The sequence below is a fragment of the Rhinopithecus roxellana genome, chromosome 7 (assembly GCF_007565055.1).
Source record: "Rhinopithecus roxellana isolate Shanxi Qingling chromosome 7, ASM756505v1, whole genome shotgun sequence".
NCBI lineage: Eukaryota > Metazoa > Chordata > Mammalia > Primates > Cercopithecidae > Rhinopithecus > Rhinopithecus roxellana.
Genome location: NC_044555.1, coordinates 75657516 through 75680985, shown reverse-complemented (window position 1 = coordinate 75680985; position 23470 = coordinate 75657516). Strand labels below are relative to the sequence as shown.

Sequence of the window (23470 nt, the reverse complement as noted above, 5' to 3'; positions counted from 1 at the left end):
GAGCCAGCAAACATTTTCTGTCAAGGACCTGATAGTAAATATTTTGGGCTTTGTAGGCCAGACAGTCTCCGTTGCGATTATTTAACTCCACCACTGTATCACAAAAACAGCCATAGACTAAAACAAACAAACATAAAAAGCAGCCATAGACAATATGTAAACGGCTGCACATGGCTGTGTGCCAATCAACTTTATCTGCAAAAACAGGTGGCAGGCTGCATTTGGCCACGTGCTATAATTGGCCAACCACTTCTCTAAGTTTCAAAGAAAGACATAAAAATGTTCAAGTTGACTCAAAAAAGCAGCTAGGAATCTTTCTAATGAGATGTACCCAGCAAAGAGCGATTTCATCGACATGCTTGTGTGCGTGGTCTGAGTGTGGGAGGTAACTGAGGAAGGATGACAGGGTGGTCACACAGACAGTTGAAAGTAAGCCAATCGCTTTGAAATTACCAATTGGCATGAGACTTATGTCCAGGTAAGATGACTGCATTCTTCCTGGGCTCACCATTAGGTTCTCAGAAAGAAGGAAATGCACCCTCTCCCCTTAAATTGCTGTTTTCTGCTTAAAGGCTGAGGGAACTCTTCCCCAGTCATGGGGACTCATCAAAGCAGGATGCGAGTCCCCATCAGTCTTTGCCTTACACTAGCGATTTTCATCCAGCGTTAGGAAAAAACACCAAAATGACACCAAAGGGTGATCCCTTTTCCCATGCTTTGTAAATCACAGTGCTCTTTTCTATACAATTAGGGGATGGGGGAGATCTGCATACCTCCCCCCACCCAGGACACTTGGCAATGTCTGGAGACATTTTTGGAGTCACAACTAAGTGAGGGGTGCTATGACATCTAGTGGGTAGAGGCCAGGAATGCCACTCAACATCGTATAGTGCACAGGACAGCCCCAAATGTCACTAGTGCTGAGGCTGAGAATCTCTGAGATAGAGCGTCACGTAGGAGGATAGCTGTAACTGGGGAAGTCTGCGGACTGAGAAATAGGGCTTAGAGCTCTTACGCCAAGCTTCTCTCCACCTTGTTTCTCTGGACAGGCTCCTTCAGTGGCCCAATCACTGCAGTCATCACTCCTTTTTCCTTTGAAGTAAGAGAATCTTAGAGAAAGTTGGGTCTTAGAGCTAGAAGTAAACTCAGATCACCTGGTCACATAAGGCAGCCCTTCTCAAATTGTACTCTGCACACAAATCACCTGGGGTTAATTCTGCCTGACTCAGCAGACCTGGATGGGGCTTGCAATTCTGCATTGCTAAGTGGCACTTGCTCCTATACAGACACAGGTAGTCCCTAGATCACACTCTGATTAGCAAGTCACTGCTTTCAGATGATGTGGCTGCAGTGCATTAAAGTTAAGTTGGTTCTCCCAGTCACTCAACTAGAAATTCTCAAAAGAAACTTAAAAAGACTTCCTGGACCCTCACACTCTAGCCACCAATTTAGTTAATCACAGATCCACCGTTCCTCTGGCACCTGGCAGCATTCTGCAGATACTGTACCCTGGAGGCAGTTTTGGAAATCATCTCCACTGAATGCAGTCCTGCTCTGTCTCCCTAGCTCTTTTTTTTTCCCCCCCCGAGACAGAGTTCGCTCTTGCCCACGCTGGAGTGCAGTGGTGCAATCATAGCTCGCTGCAGCCTCAAACTCCTGGGCTCAAGTGATCCTTTCACCTCAGCCTCTCAAGTAGCTGGGACTACCGGTGCTCACCACCACACCTGGCTAATTTTTAAAAAAATTTTTGTAGAGAAGGGGGGGGGGTGGGTCTTACTGTGTTGCCCAGGCTGGTCTTGAACTCCTAGCCTCAAGCAATCCTCAACCACCACAGCCTACCAAAGCACCGAGATTACAGGCATGAGCCGCCACACCTGGCCTCTCCCTAGCTCTTTAATAACCAGTGGAGACTCCTGCCCCATGGAGCAACTTGGCTTGGCCACTCCCTGGAGAAAGTTCCTTGCTGATCATATAAACCACTCAGCAGCCAGCCATTCCTAGAAATGTCTTTCTGGGAAGAGGCTGAAGTTTGAGAAATTCAGAAAAAGAAACCTTTATCAAAAGAGAGCTAGCCCCAATTTCCGCTTAGGTTCATGTCGGCTGGAAACAGGTGGAAGCCCTGAGAGAGCAAGCGTGTGTGAAATGAACATGGAGTCCTGCAGAAGGAAGGAATGTTCTACCAGTGAATGTCCTCTGGATCCAACCTGTTAGGAGCCTGTGGGACGAGAATTTATGGATGTGTTTTCAATTTCTCTGACAGAATCTGTTTGGATTGAGGACGGCTGTTTCATCTTTGAAATATGTGTTCCATAACAAGCGCTGGAATCACACATCAATTGCTCCCTTCATTCTGTGAGCCAAGCCCTGACTAAAGGGGTTTGGAAATCCCCACAAGGTGCTCTCTGCTTATTGCTCATTCAGAAAGAAAAAACATGTCTTTAATGAAATGCAGTATTGAGGAACAGCCAGAAATAGATGCTCCCTATCTGCATTCACATATGGTAGCTTCTTTCTGGCCAATTGACGACCAATGAACTGGGGAAGAGCTTTAACAACGGGCACTCCAGGCACCCTGTGCTCAGCCGAAGCACGCTAGTCCTGATGGAAGTTGATGGAGATGGACATTTCTAGTCCTTTCTCAACCCATGAAAGCCCAGGAAACCCATGCATGACCCAGACTTTTATTTGCAAGGCCATCCTGGTTAGCTCTGGCTAAGCCTCCAGAATTAAAACTGATGGGCTGTCACTTTTCAGACAAATTCTATTTGTTCATTCTCCCCCTCTGGCTTTTAACAACATCATGGTGACAGGAAATGTCCAAGGCCCACAAAACGCTGTTCTTTCATGAGTTTTACTAACAGACTCGTTTCTACATTAACACTATGCTGGAGAGACTTTTCTCTGTCTGGAAGTGCAGAGAGTATTTGAGTTTTAGGTTGCCTGAAAATAAGCAAGCTATACACTTTCTTGTGTTCCATGAATTCTTGCTCCAAATTTCAAACTAATCAATACATAGTTCAGTATCCATGCATACTGATGCTTTTCTGCTCTTCAAGCCAATATAAAGGTACAGAGAAATGGAATTTTCTACCAAGTAGCTTCCTTTCTATAATTTCCCATTAATTGGGAGACAGGTTTTTAAAAAAATATATCCCTTAAGAGATCTGAGTTTTTGCTTTGTTTTGTTTTTTGGAAAAATGACTGCAGGGACTGGGAAAAAAGCATTTGGCTAGTCTGATCTGTGTTTACTTTGTGTGGCCTTATAATTAAACTAAAGTGTTATATGTCTTTTAACAACACAAAATTAATTGAAGTATTTCCAACTAAAGCTACTGAGCTTCAGATGACGTCTACCATTTGCCTGGTCATATTCCACGCCAAGTACTGTACAGCAATTACCTCATTTAATTCTCACAGCCATGCTGCTGTGGCAAGAGCAGTAGTTCACTCTACAGAGATGGGGAAACCCAGGCTCAGAGAAGTTCAGTCCCTTTGACAATGGCACACAGAGCCAGGACTCAATGGAGCTGGAACTCAAGTGCAGTCCTATCGGCCTATGACATTGGTGTGACTCCCTGAAAACTCAATATTGAAATTCTGTTGGAAGACTATTCTGGCTGGGCGCGGTGACTCATGCCTGTAATCCCAGCGCTTTGGGAGGCCGAGGTGGACGAATCACTTGAGGTCAGAAATTCGAGACCAGCTTGGCCAACATGGTGAAACCCTGTCTCTACCAAAAATATGGAAAATTAGCCAGGTGTGATGCTGTGCAGCTGTAATCCTATTTACTAAGGAGGATGAGACAGGAGAATCACTTGAACCCAGGAGGCAGAGGCTGCAGTGAGCCAAGATCAGGCCACCGCACTCCAGCCTGGGCAATAGGGTGAGACTCTATCTCAAAAAAAAAAAAAAAAAAAAAAAAGATTATTCTGTTTGCTTTTAGGGTATCATGAGACCACAAAAGTTTCCAGGCATGGCTTTAAATGCCATCAATATGCCAATGGCTTGATTTACATCTGAAACCTTAATGATTCCCCTGAGCTCCAAACTTGAATGTCTGAGAGACATCTCTCATGTAGCATTTCCAAAAGGGAGCTCCTCACCTAGTCTAGCCCGTCTCAGTAAATGGCAACTTGGTTGTACCATTTTATATCCAGTCCATCAGCAAATCTGTTGGCTCTACCTTGGAAATACAGTTTGCCCTCCATATCCATGGGTTCTGCATCCGTGGATTCAACTGTGGATTGAAAATATTCAGGAAAAAAAGTGGATGGTTGCATCTGTACTGAACGTGTACAGACTTTTTTCTTGTCACTATTCCATAAATAATGCAATATAACAACTATTTACATAGCATTACATTGAACTAGGTATTCTAAGTAATCTAGAGAACATTTAAAGCAGACAGGAGGATGTGCATGGGCTATATGCAAATAATACAGCATTTTATATAAGGGGCTTAAGCGTCATGAATTTTGGAATCTATGGGGGGTCCTGAAAGCAATTCCCCACAGATACTGAGGGACAACTGTAAAACTGGAATTCAAGAATTTTTCTGGGGCAAGCCCCCATCATCACTCACCTTTTTTTTTTTTTTTTTTTTTTTTTTTGAGATGGAGTCTCGCTCTGTTGCCCAGGCTGGAGCGCAGTGGCACGATCTCAGCTCACTGTAACCTCTGCCTCCCAGGTTCAAGTGATTCTTCTGCCTCAGCCTCCTGAGTAGCTGGGATTACAGGCGCCCGCCACCACGCCTGGCTCGTTTTTGTATTTTTTAGTAGAGACAGGGGTTCGCCATGTTGGCCAGGCTGGTCTCAAACTCCTGACCTCAAGTGATCTGCCTGCCTCGGTCTCCCAAAGTGCTAGGATTATAGGCATGAGCCACCGCACCTGGCGTATTTGCAATAATAGACTCTTGACCAGAGCCCTGACTTCCAGTCTTGCTGTCCAACAGTCAGAATGGTTTGTGGACAACCCAAGTCAAATCATGTCACTCCTCTGAATTCCAGGACTTTACCTGGTCCTTCAAGACCCTGAAGCATCTGCTGTGTCTACCTTCCTCCCAAAGGGAAAACAAACCCAACTTCAAATACCCCCACTCCCATCCCAAGGCTGCAGCCATCCACCCCTGGTGGGCCCCCAGCAGGCTAGGCCCATTTCTACCTCAGGACATTTGCACTTGCTGTCTCCTCTGCTGAGGCTATCCTTTTCCCAGCTGTACCCCCAGCTGGTCCCCTCCCCTAACCAGTGGGGACCCCTCTAACCACCAACCACCCATATTAAATAGCACCTCTTCTAGGTCAAGGATCTGTGGGCATCCTTTGTTCCTTTCTTTTCTTTCTTTCAAATTTTCTGTAAAGTAGAAAGTTTTCACGAAAAAAAAAAAAACTCATATTAAAAGACATAATTCAACCCTTGTGGTTCCCAAATAAATAGAAAATTTGCTCTTGAAAGAAAGGATGAAAGAATGAATGAATGTTAGACCATTGCCCAAGCTGTACTCCCCAGCCTTCACACAGGGCAAACACAGATGGCCTGAGGACAGTGTTCCTACCCAATCCTTGGAAACTGATAGCCTCAGTCTGAATTTTCATTTGGTCATCGCCCACCCAGCCAAGAACAACGAATTTTAAAGCTGACCTAATGGACTTCACAATCTGTATGCCAGTCTTAAGATGGGTCTTTAACTTTACTGGATAGTTCTACCAAGTCATGGGGACCAAGTTTCCGGAGGTTCTACTGTGTAGAAACACACTGTGAAATCAGTATCTCTTCCATTTACAACATGTTTGTTGCGGACTCTGTGCTTATTTTATTTTTAAAAATAGAGTTGAAACATTTAATATTTAATAAGGTGCCAACATTTACACCGAGTGTTACAATAAAAAAACCCAACACGTTGCTATGTGGTCATTCCAATACCAAATGTGAATATATCTCATCAAAGTCACCCAGAGGCTCATTCCCAGCACCTCTAGGATAGCAAATAACTAGTTATTACCGCGACGGTGAAAAGAGGGTCTGCTTAATGTTTCTCAAGTCAGATATATAGGCTCTCTCCTCATGTAAATCATTTCAGAGGCTAGAAGCTTAGTCTGATAGAACACTGCCCATACAAAATTAAAATGAAAGCATAATATCACAATTATGTGGTAATTCAACAGTTCTCCTTGGGTTTCTCATCTTTTCCAGCTCAGCATCTAATAATGAATACTAAGTAGAATTCGCACATGTTGGTAATTTAAAGTAATCAGTTCTCACCTAAGTGACACAAACTGCTCTAAAATTTTCCATTTCTGTGACTTATTAGGCTCAAAATCTATCTATTTACACATCTCCTTTGTAAGGTCTTTGGGAAAGACTGAACAAAGAACTGAGATTATCCGGTTCCAAGTAACAGTAAGCACTGAATATTGAATGACTTCGACTTCTAGCACATTCTGCCTTTCCCTAAAAGCCACATGAGCATCTGCAATCCCAGGGGATGCACTAAAAACCACTTAGAAGAAACACACATGTCACTTCCAGGGTGCCCTTATTTGGTGCTTTTGTACAACACATTTCCTCAGTGAGAGCAAGAAACACGTGATGTGTGTCATGAAAGAGCTCCTTTCCCATGATGTGTTGATGGTTTTTTATGTAAATACCTGATTCAGAAGGAATCCAGAAAGTTCCACAAATATCTAAAGCCTTTGGTTGTGGAAGAGGAAAAAAACATTATTCTGAAAGATGCTTATTTCACCTCCACGTCCCCGTGCTGTTCATCAGATCACCAGATAAAGCGGATAGAAGTTCTGCATTTGGAAAGAGCAAATACCCTCGGGATCCCTACCCAACTACATTTACAAGAGACAGTGCATGGCAGCATGTTCCCCATGGGGTTTGTCTGAGCCCCCAGGCCCCTGGGCGAGTGGACCACATGACTGAGTTAGGACTCCATAGAAGGAAGACAGTTTGCTGTGGTAGTCCCCACCGCAGACTCCTCATCCTTGACCTTAGTCTACCTGTCCAACTTTGACCTTCTATTGAGGAGAGCCTGAACCCCACAATAAATCAGAGGCTCAACTTACAAAAGAAAGTAAGACTGGGTTGTTTCAGTTAAGTAACTCTTCCAACTGTTTGCCATGAATTCGCAGATATCTCTACTCTAAGCACTGGAGAGGACACAAATCCCAAGCTCCCCCTCAGTGACCTTGGCCCAGAAGCATATTTTCCCTTCATTCCCCTCCATGGCCTCAGCCAGATTAGAAAGAAATGCTGTGGTTTCACTGACCTTTGGCTATCTTTTCACTGTTTCATGTTCCCTTTTGAAGCTGCTCGTTTCAGCTAAAAGGACCTCCTGGATTCTATAAAGCCAGGCTATAACTAATATTCTCTCCCAGCACACGCTGGCTCTAAGGAGACCACAGGGGAATAAGAGGGGAACTACATGAAGTGGTCATTAAGACTTTTTAGGATTTAAAGCCCAGGAGAATCCAACTTCACTTGTAAACGTTCCGTAGAAACCACAACACCAACACTAACATTAAGACCTGTTACTTGAGGCTTACGTACTATAAATATGACAATGAATTTTATTCTTTTATAGGACCAAGGATTAAATTCTCTACTATTGACTGGATATTGTCACACTGAGGTGGCTACTTGATGTTACTTTGGAAGGAAGGGGTCAATGAATTACACAAATTTTCTTAGTGTGTCAGCATGATCTGACTTAAAAATGTCTTAACCCAGAGAAAATATATATTTTGCATATTAATCAGAAGTTTCATAGAAACCCATTTGTAGCTAGGTTTTTGTCCAACATGAAAATTCTTATTAGAGCTAAGAAATTATGGATTTGGGCTGGGACTTCCAGGTCAAATCTGAGAGAAGGGGTGGGGAACAGGAAGGTTAGAAGAGCATTTACAGGGGTTTGGCAAGAATGAAAACAAGAAGGGCAATGACAAGGACACAATGATGGCATCCAATACAGCAAACTTCCCCTCCTGAAGACCAACACTCTTCCTTAGTAAGATAATATGAATTTCGTTCAGAGAGTAATGTGACTAGCTCAATATTTTCCTTCCCACACTAGTGTGTGGCTAGGGGGAACCACGTGACAAACTTCCAGTCAATGCCTACAAGCTGAGCATCTCTGGGGAAGCTTTGCTTTCCTGATAGACATTGTACCTAGTTGCTTGCCTCTCCCTTCCTTCCTCTTCCCGCTTAGAAAGCAGGCATGATACCTGACAGTTCAGGAACCATCTTGCAACTCTGAGGCAATAAGCCAGAGAACAAAAGGTGAAAATGGTGAAAAAGAAATAGCAACTGGATGGGGATCCCAATGATATTATGGGGACAGTCCTGGAGTACCCCCTCTCAGGGTTCTTATTCAGCCCTTCAGCGTTTGCTGGGTTTTCTGTTATTTGCAGCTAAATACACACCTAAGTGATGCAGCACTATCCAGTGACAATGAGATTGAAAAGGATGAGGGGCACTTAGTGAAAAGGAAGGGACAAAGACTAAAGAGAAAGGGCAAGTGGGATAATCTTACTTATACACATCATATGGTGGACCTAATACATAGCTTAATTCCTTCCCGCAGAAAAGACCAAAATCCTGACTAAAAGAGTAAATATGTCATTAAGTTCAAATACAAAGATGCCCAGTGCTCAAATTGGCTGTATAAAATTTAATGCTGTCCTCCTGTGTTGTGATTGCTAGTATGAAGTGCATGCTTATACATTAAAACTGGATGTTTTGCATCCTACAGAGAAGATAATGGAACAGATTTAGAATCAATTTAGTATTTCTCTTGCAATCCATTTAGAGGGATTCTAACTGAGCACTCGTATGCCTCATCTTCTCCACGGCCGTATCCGATAAGACCTGAGAGGAAAAATAAGTAGTAACATTGGGTAGCCTGTTTGGACTCTTGCATATGCTACTTGGAAATGAAAGCACACTTATGGCAGGCTGGGGGCATACTGGCTATGGCCCATGGAAGTGCTGAGCTGATCAATATTGAATGCATGGGCAAAAGCAATAAATAAATGAAGCAAATACAATGCAGATGCAAATCAATGATCGGGTGAGTATATCCTCAAAATAAGGATGTGTCCCTTTGTATGGGAGAAGACACAGCACAGTACTATATGCTCCAATAGTTCATCGTGCAGTCCCAGGATGCCAGTCTTGCATAGAGAAATGATTTCTTCACACTCATCATGGCAGGCGCCCCTGATGTTGGTTCAGAAACTGATGGATAAGCCAGATAACAGGCTGAGAACAGGAGCAAGAAACGGGATGGTCATGAGTGGACCCACTGGCATACTTGCAGCTTTCACTGTGTTCAAATTTATTTTCTTTCTTTTTCAACAAAGTAAGTGCAAATGTCTTTAGTATGATTCAGTAACATAGCAGCAAAACTTCAAGAACCAATAAATAAGGACACCGACATGCCGATACCCCTTTGTCTTTTGGACTCAACACTTCACGTGTGTTCATAAGTTACAAACATCAGCCTTGAGCAGAAGGGGTAAGAGTTTCTTGAGTCAGCATTCATGCTCCACATACTTGTACAGATCACATCATTTACATCATTTACCCACCCACATGCCCCCACAGCAGTAGCAAACTCATTAGGAAACACAGCTTGAAACTCATACGGGGTTAAAGCTATAAAATGCCTACTCATTGATGTTTTCGTTTTTGTTTTTAAAGGTTTCATCCTTCTTCCCCGCCTTTCAAATAAAGCTTTTGTTTCCGCTGTCCCCAATGCATGATCTTTCATTGGGATAATAACATATCATTTATTTCTTTTTAAATGACACAGTCAGTGTTTTTCTGAAAATAATTGCCACCTTGTTGCTAATTAAACATGATGGATTCGGGGTCCTGGTTTGCCATCTGGGCCATATGTCTCAGAACATCCTTTTTTGTGATGATGCCAAGAAGTCTCCTGGAGAAGAAACAAAATAGAGAAAAGAGGTCAGCCTTGCAACAATGACTCATCCCTCTCCCTAAACCCCAGTGCCTTTTCCATGCGGACACAGAGACAGACAACATTTCCCAGCCTCCCTTGTGGTTAGGCAGAGCCAATGGAGGGAGCACTGGCCAATGTCTATGGGTGGAGGTGACAGATGCCGCTCCTAGGTCTCCTGTGCATTTCTCCCCACTCTCTCTTCTCATCTGGCAGCCAGAGGCACAGGAGCCAGTGAAGGGCTCTGAGGATTGACTTAGGAGCCACCAGATTCAAAGACCTAGGTCCAGAGCCCACCTGCAATCCACACTGGATGTAACATGTGAGAAAAATAAACCTTTATTGCATTAGGCCACAGAGATTGCAAGCTTGTTTATTAAGGCAGTAAACCTATGATGACTACTATATCCTCTTAAATTTCAAGACTATAATCAATTTTAAAAGGGTTTATGAACGGCATTGTCAAAACTTGACCACACCACAGGAATTCCAAGTATAAGGTATTTTAAGTAAAAGAAATTTTAAGTACAAGATAAAAAGTGATTCTATTTGTAATTCTATCTTACTGGGAGGATAAAGTTTGACATTTATCTCTGACTACATATGTAAATTGCCTCCTCTTCCAAAATTCCATTGCTTTCAGCTTATAAAAAGAATGCCACTTCCCAGAGTCCATTGTATGGGACCACCAAGACTGTATATCACACAATGCCAAGGAGCACTGCTCACAAACACTGCAGTGGAAATTGTGCCCTCTGGAGTATACAGTGCACATTTGCACAACCATTCATAGCAAGCCTTGCTTCATTATTTTACTAAATGACGACCTGCAGGAACACATCATGCCCCTTGGGTAAAATGAAAGGTCTGAGAGAAGGAGAAGTGAACAACTTCTTTGGAAAAAAAGAAGTTCCATTGCCACATAAGTTTGCAAAATACTACTCACTGTATCTCCACTGTACCCCCCAGAAAAGGAGTATGGGGAAGCAAACTCTGGTAGTCTCACATTAAAATACTGTATAGTATTAAACCCATTAAAATAATGGGTTTCTACTCTGTGTAGTATGATAATATACAAAAAAAAAAAACAGAAAACATAATTGTAATATACTGTCATTTATTTAATTAAGGCAAAATTAGTCAAATTTATCTCTTAGTGAATATGAAAAGGGGATGTAAGTATTCTAAGCAGTATTCAAATCAGTTACACTTGGTGAAATAGACGCTGATTAGTGAAACTGTCAGACCAGAATTCTGACTTTTTTGACTCTGACTACACTGGACCTTAAACAGTCTTGGAAAAGGTATCCGTTTCTTGTGTTGGTTTCCCCATCTATCACACTGAGGGAGACAGCAAATAAGGCCCCTTCCCCTCCAACTCACAGCAACATCTTTAGGAGAGAGTAAAATAGTGAGAGAGCATGCTAAGCAAACAGAATAATGACAATATAATTTACAAAAACATTAAAAGAATATGTCATGACCCTACAGTGATTGTTTTTCTTAAATGGGGAAGAGTACTTCATAAACGTAGGAAGCAGGACAGAATTTGACAATTAATACTTTGCAACCCCCAATGTAATAATTAGCTTAGCCAATAATTATTAATGGATACCAAAATCATTGGGTGAATGGTTGCTGGAAAACAGAAAATTCACGTGGTCTCAAAGTACTTTTCTACAGATTATGAACAAAGAGAAAAATGTCACTTTACAATGGAGGGTTCTGGTCATCACCACCTCATCCAAGCAATGGAGCTTATCATCAACAAAGTCAGAAAAGCAGACTCTATAACATTACCTATGTTGGAATGCTGCCAAAAACGACTTAAGCCAAATTGAATCAGTAGGAAGTAATCAGACCCAGAATGTGAGACTACTGGTCTGGACTCTTCAAAGAAAATCTTTGCATGTAACAAACCTGCACATGTACCTCCTGTATCTAAAATAAAAGTTGGAATTATTTTTAAAAATCTCTGTCATTAAAAAAAAAAACAAATAAAACAAAGCAGGGAACTGTTCTAGACAAGAGACTAAAAAGGCAAAACGACGCAATGCAGAAACTTTGATGGAATTCTGAGTTGACATTTGAATGAATATCAACTGGATATTGGATGATATATTGAGTTACTGTTAATTTTACATCATTATGGTTTGGTAGTTATGTAAAGAAAATGTCTTAGAAGATGTGTGCTTCATTCATAATTGCCAAAACCTGGAAGCAACCAACATGTTCTTTAGTAGGTGACTGGATAAACTGAACTGTGGCATATCCAGACAATGGATATTCTTCAGCAATAAAAACAAAAGTGCTATCAAGTCATGAAAAGACCTGGAGGAAAATCAAAACGTATATTGCTGAGTGAAAGAAGCCAGTCTGAAAAGGCTACATACTGAATGATTCCAACTACATAATACACAACATTCTGGAAAAGGATGGAGACTATGGAGACAGTAAAAAGATCAATGGTTGTCAGGGTTTGGGGGTGGAAGAGAGGGATAAATAGGCAGAGCACAGGGGATTTTTAGGGCAGTGAAACTACTCTGTATCATCCTATAATGGTGGATACATGATATTATATATTTGTCAAAATCCACAGAAATATATGACACAGAGTACACTCTAAAGTAAATTATGGATGTTAATTAATAATAATGTATTGATATTGGTTCATCAATTACAACAAATACAACAGTAATGCAAGATATTGACAATAGTGGAAACTGAGGGGGGAGAAGGGGATATATGGGAACTCTGCACTTTTTGCTCAATTGTTCTGTAAACCTAAATGTTGTTATAATCCTGAAACAAGACCTACCTAAAGGAAACAAATGTTAGTACTCTTCTTTGCAGTGAAATGCTGAGTTCTCCTGGGAAAACCCATCTGTGAGTATGAACACAGTTGATAGATTCAAGGTCCAACAAGGGCTCTGGTCTCCTCACACAGGAAGATTGCTGGGTCCAGCTGGCAGAGCATGAAAACATTTCTTTCCATTCTGATTTGTCTTAGTTGCTTCGGGCTCAACTGTCATAACGAGGGCCCATTGCAATCAATCAACCAGAGATACACATTTTCTCAAGGGCACTGTTACCCAATACTTTGCCAAATCACCCTGCTCCTACGGTTGCAAAAGCTTTAGTGGGCCCCGGCCTCATCAGAGTTGCCCTTTTGCTTTGGCAGCCATGTATTGCTGCTGAGAAGAGCAGTCCAGGCCTCCAGACCTGAGGCATGTCAGAGCCTTAGAGGCCCACATAAGAAATAAAGGTTTCCCAATCAACAAAGTGAAGAGACAACCCACAGAATGGGAAAAAACACTAGCAAACTACCCATCTGACAAGGGATTAATAACCAGAACGTATAAGGAGCTCAAATAACTCTATAGGTAAAAATCTAATAATCTGATCAAAAAAACGGGCAAAATATTTGGATAGACATTTCTCAAAAGAAGACATACAAATAGCAAACAGGCGTATGAAAAGAGTACAGTTGGATAGTTTGTAACACAAAGGGCAAATGCTTGAGGGGATGGATACCCCATCCTCTATGATGTGATTATTATACATTGCATGCCTGTAACAAAACATCTCATGTGTTCCATAAATATACACATCTACTATGTACCCACAAAAATTTAAATAAATGTTTTTAAACAAGGTTTCCTCCCAGGGTCAGATAAATTTTGTTCTAGCTCTGATGATTCTAATTAATTTCAAGAAAGCCATGATAGTTAGGAAAGGTGGCTTTGTTACTGGGAAGGGCCTCTATTTACAGGCAGATAAGAGTCCCCAGTGAGGCCCCTTCCCATGCAGTAGCAGTGAAATGAGTCCCAAGCTGGGCCCATAGGACTCCTTCCACCCATCCAGCCCTCCACCTGGGAAGGCTTTACGCAGGGTTTCTCCACCTTGGCACTAGTGACATTTAGGCTGGCTAATTATTTGTTGCAGAGAGGCCATTCTGTGCACTGTATAACATATAGCAGCATCCTGGGCCTCTACCCACTAGATGCAGCAGCATCCCCATCCCCCATCATGACAACCAAAATGTCTCCAGACAATGCCAAATGTCTCCTGTGGAGGGGGGACAGGATTGCCCCTGGTTGAGAACCACCAACCAGATTAAAAAGTACTAAAATAGTTCCACACCAGTTGGTTTATAGCCACTGAGCTAGACACCCTGGGATGTCCCCTGCCAACCTCATACCTTATAGAACTGCAGCGAACTCCCCACAATTCATAACAAACGAGTTCATCATCTGGCACTAGTTCTTAAATACTTTCACTGTTACTCCCAGCCAGAAGCTTTCAGACACAAATAGACCTCTGTGGGTGAATCTATAATATACCATGAACATAGGGCACAGGAATCCCATTACCTGGCCCCATATCCTCAGTATTTTACTGAACAGGTATCCCAAAATGCAGCCATTCCAGGAATCTGGATACTTAAGGATGCTGCCACATATCTTCCCATAATGCCCAGGTCTACTCCCCACTGTTGTTGGTCCCAGAGAGTGCTGTACAGAGGGGATTGATGTCCTCAAGGGTTAGGGTCAGCTGGCAGGGTTCTCCATCAAAGGTCCTCCCAGCACCTGGCAGCTGATCGTGCCTCAGGAGATAGGAGACCTGTAAGAACCCAGATGGGACTGGCTCTGCAACCAATTCCCTTTAACCTTGAGCAGTGTTTTGCTTCTTAGAGTCTCACCTCCTCATCTGAAAACTAAAGGGAATGGGGGAGGGGGGAGGATGGGATGGAGGATGGTTAATGGGTACAAAAAATAGTTTAAAAGAATGAATACAATCTAGTATTTGACAGTGCAACAGGGTGACTACAATCAATAATTTAACTGTACATTTAAAAATAACTAAAAGAATTGGAATGTTTGTAACCCAAAGGATAAATGCTTGAGGTGATGGAGACTCCATTTACCCTGATATGATTATTATGCATTACATGCCTGTATCAAAATATACCATATACCCATAAATATATATACCTATGTACCCACAAAAATTAAAAATAATTTTAAAAAAAGAAAAAAAGGGAAACCAAATGTCCATCAACTAATGAATTGATAAGCAAAATGTGGTCTATCCACACAATGCAAGATGATTCAGCCCTAACAAGGAAAGAAGTACGGAAATATCTTCAGTGTGGACGAACCTTGAAAACATGATGCTCTTTGGGAGGCCGAGACGGGCGGATCACGAGGTCAGGAGATTGAGACCATACTGGCTAACATGGTGAAACCCCGTCTCTAGTAAAAATACAAAAAAATTAGCCGGGCATAGTGGTGGGCGCCTGTAGTCCCAGCTACTCGGGAGGCTGAGGCAGGAGAATGGTCTAAACCCGGGAGGCGGAGCTTGCAGTGAGCCAAGATCACGCCACTGCACTCCAGCCTGGGCAACAGAGCGAGACTCCATCTCAAAAAACAAAAAAAAAAAAAAGCAAGCAAGCATGATGCTCAGTGAAAGAAGCCAAACACTAAAGGCCACACAGTACACGACTGTATTGACATGAAATGTCCAGAATAGGCAAGTCCACAGAGACAGAAAGAAGTAGAGTAGTGGTTGCCAAGGGCTGTGGTATAGGAGGTAACAGCTAAGGGGTGTGGGGTTTCTTTTTGGGGTGATGAAAATGATCTAAAATTGTGGTGATGAATGCATAACCCATTTTCTACTAAAAACCACTGAATCATGCATTTTAAATGGGTGAATTGTACGATATGTTGAATAGGAGTGGCGAGAGAGGGCATCCTTGTTTTGTGCTGGTTTTCCAGGTTTTGCCCACTCAGTATGATATTGGCTGTGGGTTTGTCATAAATGACTCTTATTATTTTGAGGTATGTTCCATCAATACCTACTTAATTGAGAGTTTTTAACATGAAGGGATTTTATTTTTATCGAAGGCCTTTTCTGCATCTATTGAGATAATCATGTGGTTTTTGTCTTCCATTCTGTTTGCATGATGAATTACGTTTATTGATTTGTGTATGTTGAACCAGCCTTGCATCCCCAGGGATGAAGCTGACTAGATTGTGGTGAATAAGCCTTTTGATATGCTGCCAGGTTCAGTTTGCCAGTATTTTTTTTTTAATTGAGGATTTTTGCATCAATGTTCATTAGGGATATTGGCCCGAAGTTTTCATTTTTGTTGTATCTCTGCCAGGTTTTGGTATCAGGATGATGCTGGCCTCCTAAAATGAGTTGGGGAGGAGTACCTCCTTTTCAATTGTTTGGAATACTTTCTGAAGAAATGGTACCAGTTCCTCTTTGTACCTCTGGTACGAAGAATTCAGCTGTAAATCTGTCTGGTCCTGGGATTTTTTTGGTTGGTAGGCTATTTATTACTGCCTCAATTTCAGAATTTGGTCTATTCAGGGGTTCAACTTCTTCCTGGTTCAGTCTTGGGAGGGTGTATGCATCCAGTAATTTATCTATTTCTTCTAGATTTTCTAGTTTATTTACATAGAGGTGATATAGTATTCTCTGATGGCTGTTTATATTTCTGTGGGGTCAGTGGTGATATCCCCTGTATCATTTTTTGTTGTGTCTATTCAAATCTTCTCTCTTTTCTTCTTTATTACTCTAACTAGCAGCCTATTTTATTAATTTTTTCAAAACAACAACTCCTGGATTTGTTGGGTTTGACTTTTTGAAGGGTTTTTTGTGTCTCTGTCTCCTTCAGTTCTGCTCTGATCTTGCCTATTTCTTGTCTTCTGCTAGCTTTGGGGTTTGTCTGCTCTTGGTTCTCTAGTTCTTTTAGTTGTGATGTTAGGGTGTCGATTTGAGATCTTTCTAGCTTTTTGATGTGGGCATTTAATGCTATAAATTCCCCTCTTCATACTGCTATAGCTGTGTCCAAGAGATTCTGGTATGTTGTCTCTTTGTTCTCATTGGTTTCAAAGAATTTCTTGATTTCTGCTTTAATTTTATTATTTACCCAGGAGTCATTCAGGAGCAGGTTGTCCATTTCCATGTAGTTGTGTGGTTTTGAGTGAGTTTCTTAATCTTGAGTTCTAATTTGATTGCACTGTGGTCTGAGAGACCGCTTGTTATGATTTCAGTTGTTTTGCATTTGCTGAGAAGTGTTTTACTTCCAGTTATGTGATTGATTTTAGAGTAAGTGTCATGTGGCACCAAGAAGAATGTATATTCTGTTGTTTTTGGGTGGAGAGTCCATATAGCCTAGAAAATCCTAAGCAAAAAGAACAAAGCTGAAGGCATCACGCTACCCAACTTCAAACTGGGTAGCGTGATGCCTCCAGCTTTGTTCTTCAAACTATACTACATGGCCACAGTATCCAAAACACTACAGTACTGGTACATAGACCAATGGAACAGAATAGAGATCTCAAAAATAAGACCACATATCTACAACCATCTGATCTTTGACAAAGCTAACAAAACATTCAATGGGGAAAGGACTCCCTATTTAATAAATGGTACTGGGAGAACTGGTTCGCTATATGCAGAAAATTGAAACTGAACCCCTTCCTTATACCTTATACAAAAATTAACTCAAGATAGATTAAAGACTTAAATGTAAAACCCAAAATGATAAAAAGCCTAGAAAAAAATCTAGGCAATACCATTCAGGACATAGTCATAGGCAAAGATTTCATGACGAAAACCTCAAAAGCAATTGCAACAAAAGCAAAAGTTGACAAATGGGTTCTAATTAAACTAAAGAGCTTCTGCACAGCAAAAGAAACTATCATCAGAATGAACAGACAACCTACAGAATGGAAGAGAATTTTTGCAATCTATCCATCTGACAGAGGTCTAATATGCAGAATCTACAAGGAACAAATTTACAAGAAAAAAACAACCCCATCAAAAAGTGGGCAAAGGACATGAACAGACACTTCTCAAAAGAAGCCATTTATATAGCCAACAAACATATCAGAAAAAGCTCCACATCATTGATCATTAGAGAAATGCAAATCAAAACCACAATGAGATACCATCTCACATCAATCAGAATGGCAATTATTAAAGTCAAGAAAAAACAGATGCTCGTGGGAGTGTGGAGAAACAGGAATGCTTTTACACTGTTGGTGGGAATGTAAATTAGTTCAACCATTATGGAAGACAGTGTGGTGATTCCTCAAAGACCTAGAACCAGAAATACCATTTGACCTAGCAATGCCATTACTGAGCATATACCCAAAAGAATATAAAGCATTCTATTATAAAGATACATGCGCACGTACGTTCACTGCAGCACCATTCACAATAGCAAAGACATGGAACCAACCCAAATGCTCACCAGTGATAGACTGGATAAAGAAAACGTGGCACATATATACCATGAAATACTATGCAGCCATAAAAAGGAATGAGATCATGTCCTTTGCAGGGATATGGATGGAGCTGGAAGCCATTATCCTCAACAAACTAACACAGGAACAGAAAACCAAACACTGTATGTTCTCACTTATAAGTGGGAGCTGAACAATGAGAACACATGGACACAGGGAGGGGAACAATACACACTGGGGCCTGTCGTGGGTGGGGGAGGGAGAGCATCAGGATAAATAGCTAATGCATGTGGGGCTACCTACCTAGGTGATGGGTTGGTAGGTGCAGGAAACCACCATGGCACATGGTTACCTATGTAGCAAGACTTCACTTCCTGCACATGTATCCCAGAACTTTAAATTAAATTAAAAAAAAAAAAAAAAAAAAAAAACAGAACAGTCCCCACTGGAGAGCCTGCCTTGGGTAGCACCACTTAAACTGGATTATGTCCATGTTCCTTAGTAGATAACAAGCTGCTTGGGTTTTTAAAAAACAACAACAATAAAAACAACAAAAACACTTTCTGTGCCCCCTACGGTTCCCAGCTAAAATAGATGCTCAAGATAATGTTGAATAAACCAATGTTGCTTTGAAAAAAATAAGACTTGTTAGTGTTCGCAAAGTGATAACTATAACACACACATACATACATACACACACACACACACACACACACACACACACACGGAACCCTCCCATATCTACAAATCCTGGTCTTTGTTTCCCTATCTTCACCCTGGAGACAGTATCAAAAGATCAAGTTTTGCGTTCTGAAAACCTCCTTTTAAAGCTCTGTGACTGTAATGTCTAAAAGTTAAGTTGACTATAACAGCGCTAGGGAAATATGAATTCAGGAGCTGCCTTGGGTTCGTGCATAAATTGTGCCCTGGCCTGTGATGATAATTATCACAAAAGAAGAAAGCCGAACATCAACCCAGAAGGAGGTAACATCAAATCCAGCAGGCTTCGTTAGTGGCATGAAATGTCCTATTTGATTTAAATCAAGTGTTTGAAATTCCAGCCCCTTTGGGTAGTAGTTCAAGCAAATTCAGTGAATTATAAACGACCGGATCTATGACCAAGGACATAATTCAGATTCGAGCAGCTGGGCTCTTCTGCGAAAGCTACCCTGTCCAAGCCCCTGTGGATCACCTAGCAGGGCTTGGGGAAAATCTGACACCGCCTCCCTTACTCACTTTTCCTTTCTAGAACTTTCATAGGGAAAATCTCACCCAAATTCACTCTTAGCAACTGGAGGCTTCCTAGATTGTGGCATTCTAATTCCTGGTCCAGTCTTATGATGCCCCTTGAACCCCAGACTTGAGAAATGCTGCAGGTGATCCAGGCCAGTGGTGGAGCTCAGGCTAGTGGCCATCCCGAGTAGGGAAGGCACAGGGTGGCTGAGCACATCAAACATGAGAGCTGGCCAGAGACGTGCCTGACCTGGCAAGAAGCCCAAGGAGATGAAAGGCCCCGCAGACAAGGATCCCTTGCCAGCACTAACGCAGCAGCATCTGTGTTTGTTTAAAAGATGTAGAGTGAGAGAGAGTGCAATTTTGCTTTCTTGAAGCACATTCGGGGCCAATTTCGGCACCCAGATCTTCACAGGAAGACCTCATGGGGCTCTGTGAGGTGTGAGTGGGCATTAAGGGCAGAGTTTCCTGACTGAACTGAAATTCCAATGATAACTGACATTGGATTATTGTTTTAAAGGAAAGGAGAAACTGCTACACACTTGAGACAGCATGGGCAATCACCGTGGTATTTATACCAAGTATAATACTGGAAACTCAAGTGCATCAATCGACTTCAGTGGTTCTCAAGGTGGGGTCCCCAGACCGACAGAAGCAGCATCACCTGGGAGCTTGTCAGGAGTGCACATTCTTGGGCCTCACCCTAGACCTCCAGGGATCAGTACCTCTGTGGCAGGGCCCAGAAATCTGGATTTAACCTGGAAGTTTAATCCTCCAGGGCATTTTGATCCACACTCAAGTTTGAAAAACCACTTGAGCTCCTTTAAAATTCATCAGCAGAAATGATCCCTAGCCTTGTCAAACACAAGGACTCGTTTATTTTTCCCTATTGATTGCACCTCCCACATGCAAGACACTGCTCTCTCTGTAGTCAGAGCTAAGGAGGATGCTCACTCTGCTGGCCAGGAGTTCTCTGGGTAAATTTGCAAATTGCAGAGCCTGTCCCCCCGTGTGCTTGCTACCAGGACAGCAGGAAGAAAGCAGAATGAATAGGATTGCTCATTTAGCTATACAGGGACATTCAGTCCAAGGTGACTCAACTGCACAACTAGTGACATTTTGGGCCAGATGTTTTATTGTGGAGCTGTCCTGTTCACTGTAGGATGTTTAGCAGTATCCCTGACCTCTACTCACTAGATGCCAAATAGCATCCCTCCCTCCAGTCATGACACCCCAAATTGTCTCCAGACATTGCCCAATGTCCCTGAGAGGTAAAATCATCCCAGTTGAGAACTGCTGTGTTAAGAGTGTGCCGGCTCTGGAAATATAAGCTATATTAGATAGTTGAGCCTCTGAAGTCTATAAAGGCCTAAACTTTATTAGGTACCAATGTCTCCAGAACCCATTGCCTGCCTCCTACTCCCAGCCCATAAAGGAATAAAATGGGCAGATATAACCCTAGGTTCCAGGCTACCCTGACCAAGCCAACCCCTTCCCTTACACAAGCTTCTGATACCATGGAACTTGGGACACTCAGAGGCCAAGGAATAGCCTTTAAGGAAGTGCACCTCTGGTGCTACTACAGTGGACCCTCGATCACTGCATTGTTGGTTTCCTGATTTGTGACAACACAAAACAAAAGAGGCAGCAGGGACAATGCCATGGGGTCATGAAATCTCTCCATTCTCCAATCATGTTTATTTCAAAAACAAAGTTGTTTCAAACAAATTGATATATTAAGAACAATCTGAGCATAATATGAATTTTACCTTTGCTTATGTGTGATTTCATCCATGAGAAACTCTAGGCAAATGCAGAGAACTGTACCCAGCTGAACCCAGTGAGATCAGCATACACAAAATGCACGTGCCCAGTGCCCAAACATCCACAAGCAACCTCAGTTCATGCATGTGTGAGGAGCTATGCCCATCCACACCTGCTGTGACTACTTCCCCTTGAGTTTAGGTTCCCCTCCTTCCACCCCTTCCCAGTAACTCATAAGTGGCAGAGCTTGTGAAACCCACCCCGCACCAACTTCAGGCCTTTTTAAGATGAAGTGACGTATTTCTGTTGTATCCCTGTATTTCTTTTTTTTCTTTTTTGAGACGGAGTCTCACTCTGTCACCCAGGCTGGAGTGCAGTGGTGCAATCTCGGCTCACCACAAGCTCCACGTCCTGGGTTCATGCCATTCTCCTGCCTCAGCCTCCCGAGTAGCTGGAACTACAGGTGCCCACCACCATGCCCGGCTATTTTTTTGTATTTTTAGTAGAGACGGGGTTTCACTGTGTTAGCCAGGATGGTCTCAATCTCCTGACCTTGTGATCCACCCGCCTCGGCCTCCCAAAGTGCTGGGATTACAGGCGTGAGCCACCGCGCCCGGCAATATCCCTGTATTCTTAACCATTTAACTAATGTGTAACATGGTACTACCACTCTTCTTTTTACAAGACATAGTCTCGCTCTGCTGCCGAGGCTGGAGTGCAGCGGTGCAATCCTAGGACACTGCAGCCTTGGATGCCTGGGCTCAAGTGATCCTCCTGCCTCAGCCTCCCGAGTAGCTGGGACTAGGAGCACACCTGGCTGATCTTATAAAAATGTATTTGTAGAGATAGGGTCTTGCCACTCAGGCTGGTCTCGAACTCCTGGGCTCAAGTGATCCTCTGCCTCAGACTCCCGAAGTGCTGAGATTACAGGCACGAGCCATTCATGGCACCTGGCTTGGTACTACCATTCTTATTACATTCTCACCTCTTTTATGTCATGTATCACTGATGAAGTTTTTGACTGTTGTGTACCTAACCCCGTTCTTCCCAGAAGTCCTGTGGTTTGCATGGATCACTTTTTGCATAGTGCTGTGATTTTGAGGACCGCATATATCATGTTATAGCAGAACCTCCTCCCTAAGCCAAGTGTCACATATCGGGGGGGGCTGTAGAAAAGCAACGCCAACCCCTTCTCCTGTGGCTCCGCCCCTTTTTACTCAACCTCCCTCAGCCCAGGCAGCAGTCCAAACTGGACCGCCCCCTTCCCTGGCTACACGGCTGCTCAGCCCTAAGTCCCAAGCCCCCTGTACATTTCCTTCTCAACACATTCACCACAGCTTACTGCCATTCTCTGTCAAGGACTGTTCCACCCTGTGGCCCTCCACATCCTTTAGGGCTGAGACCATGTCTCACTCATCTTTTTCTCCCTAGGTCATTCTGGCCACATATCCGGCTACTCACCCACTCCGCGTCACCAGGCACTGCCGGAGCCCCAGTTTCCGGAAGATATCCACCACAGTTTCCATTGGGGTGTGGTCTGTGACTGTAAATGGGCTGAGGTTCAGGATGCGCCTCAGCTTCAGGGGATGTGGGCTGTTGGCCGGCAGCTCGGGGGGTTCCTCCGTGAAGTACATGATGGAATTGCTCACAATGCCTTCCTGCCTCTGTCTGGCGTTCTCTAGAATGGGGTGAGCAGGAACAATAAGCCACACAAAAACCCCTTGCTGAGCAACTCCCCACCCCATACTCACACACAGCATCTAGAATCCCACAGAAAAGAGGTTTGGAGGATGAACCACACATTCTTAATAAGGGGCTTTAGCCAAACATCTGTGGAATTGGCATCTCTCTGCAGCTAATGCTGTGTGAGGGTCCCCTGCTGTGGCCGGATCACTTGTTGCCAAAGTCTGGCAATATGGGCCTGACCCAGATGGCCCCTTTGGGGACATTCACTGCTTCCCCCCAGACTCCAGGCACCCCAAACAGCCCAGGGCCCTCCATTCTGGCTTTCCTTATGCTCCTTCACCTCATCATGGGCTGGAGTTTGACGTGACAAGAAACTTACTTAGCTGCCCGATGACCTTAATACATTGTTTTTGTTTTTACGAACTAACTTATAACTGGCCCGAATGGCATTATGAATCCTGGGAGGAACAAGAAATCAATACGGCCAGCCCAGGCTCACAGCCCAGAAATGTAGCTGAATCCCAAATGCGACCCTTGGGTCCAAAGAAACAACCCCAGAAAAGCT

General features: G+C 42.9%; 1 protein-coding gene across 2 annotated transcripts in view; it reads right to left on the bottom strand.

The window, feature by feature from the left end:
• Positions 1-5780: 5780 nt before the first annotated feature.
• Positions 5781-23470, bottom strand: part of CLCN4 (chloride voltage-gated channel 4) — an 80559-nt gene continuing 62869 nt past the window's right edge. For both annotated transcript variants that reach the window (XM_010352866.2, XM_030934159.1), the window contains exons 12-13: positions 22681-22897; positions 5781-9940 (exon numbers count right to left, since the gene is read on the bottom strand). In XM_010352866.2, the coding sequence (XP_010351168.1) occupies positions 9850-9940; positions 22681-22897 (308 nt within the window). In that variant the 3' untranslated portion in view covers positions 5781-9849. The remainder of the gene's footprint in view (positions 9941-22680; positions 22898-23470) is intronic.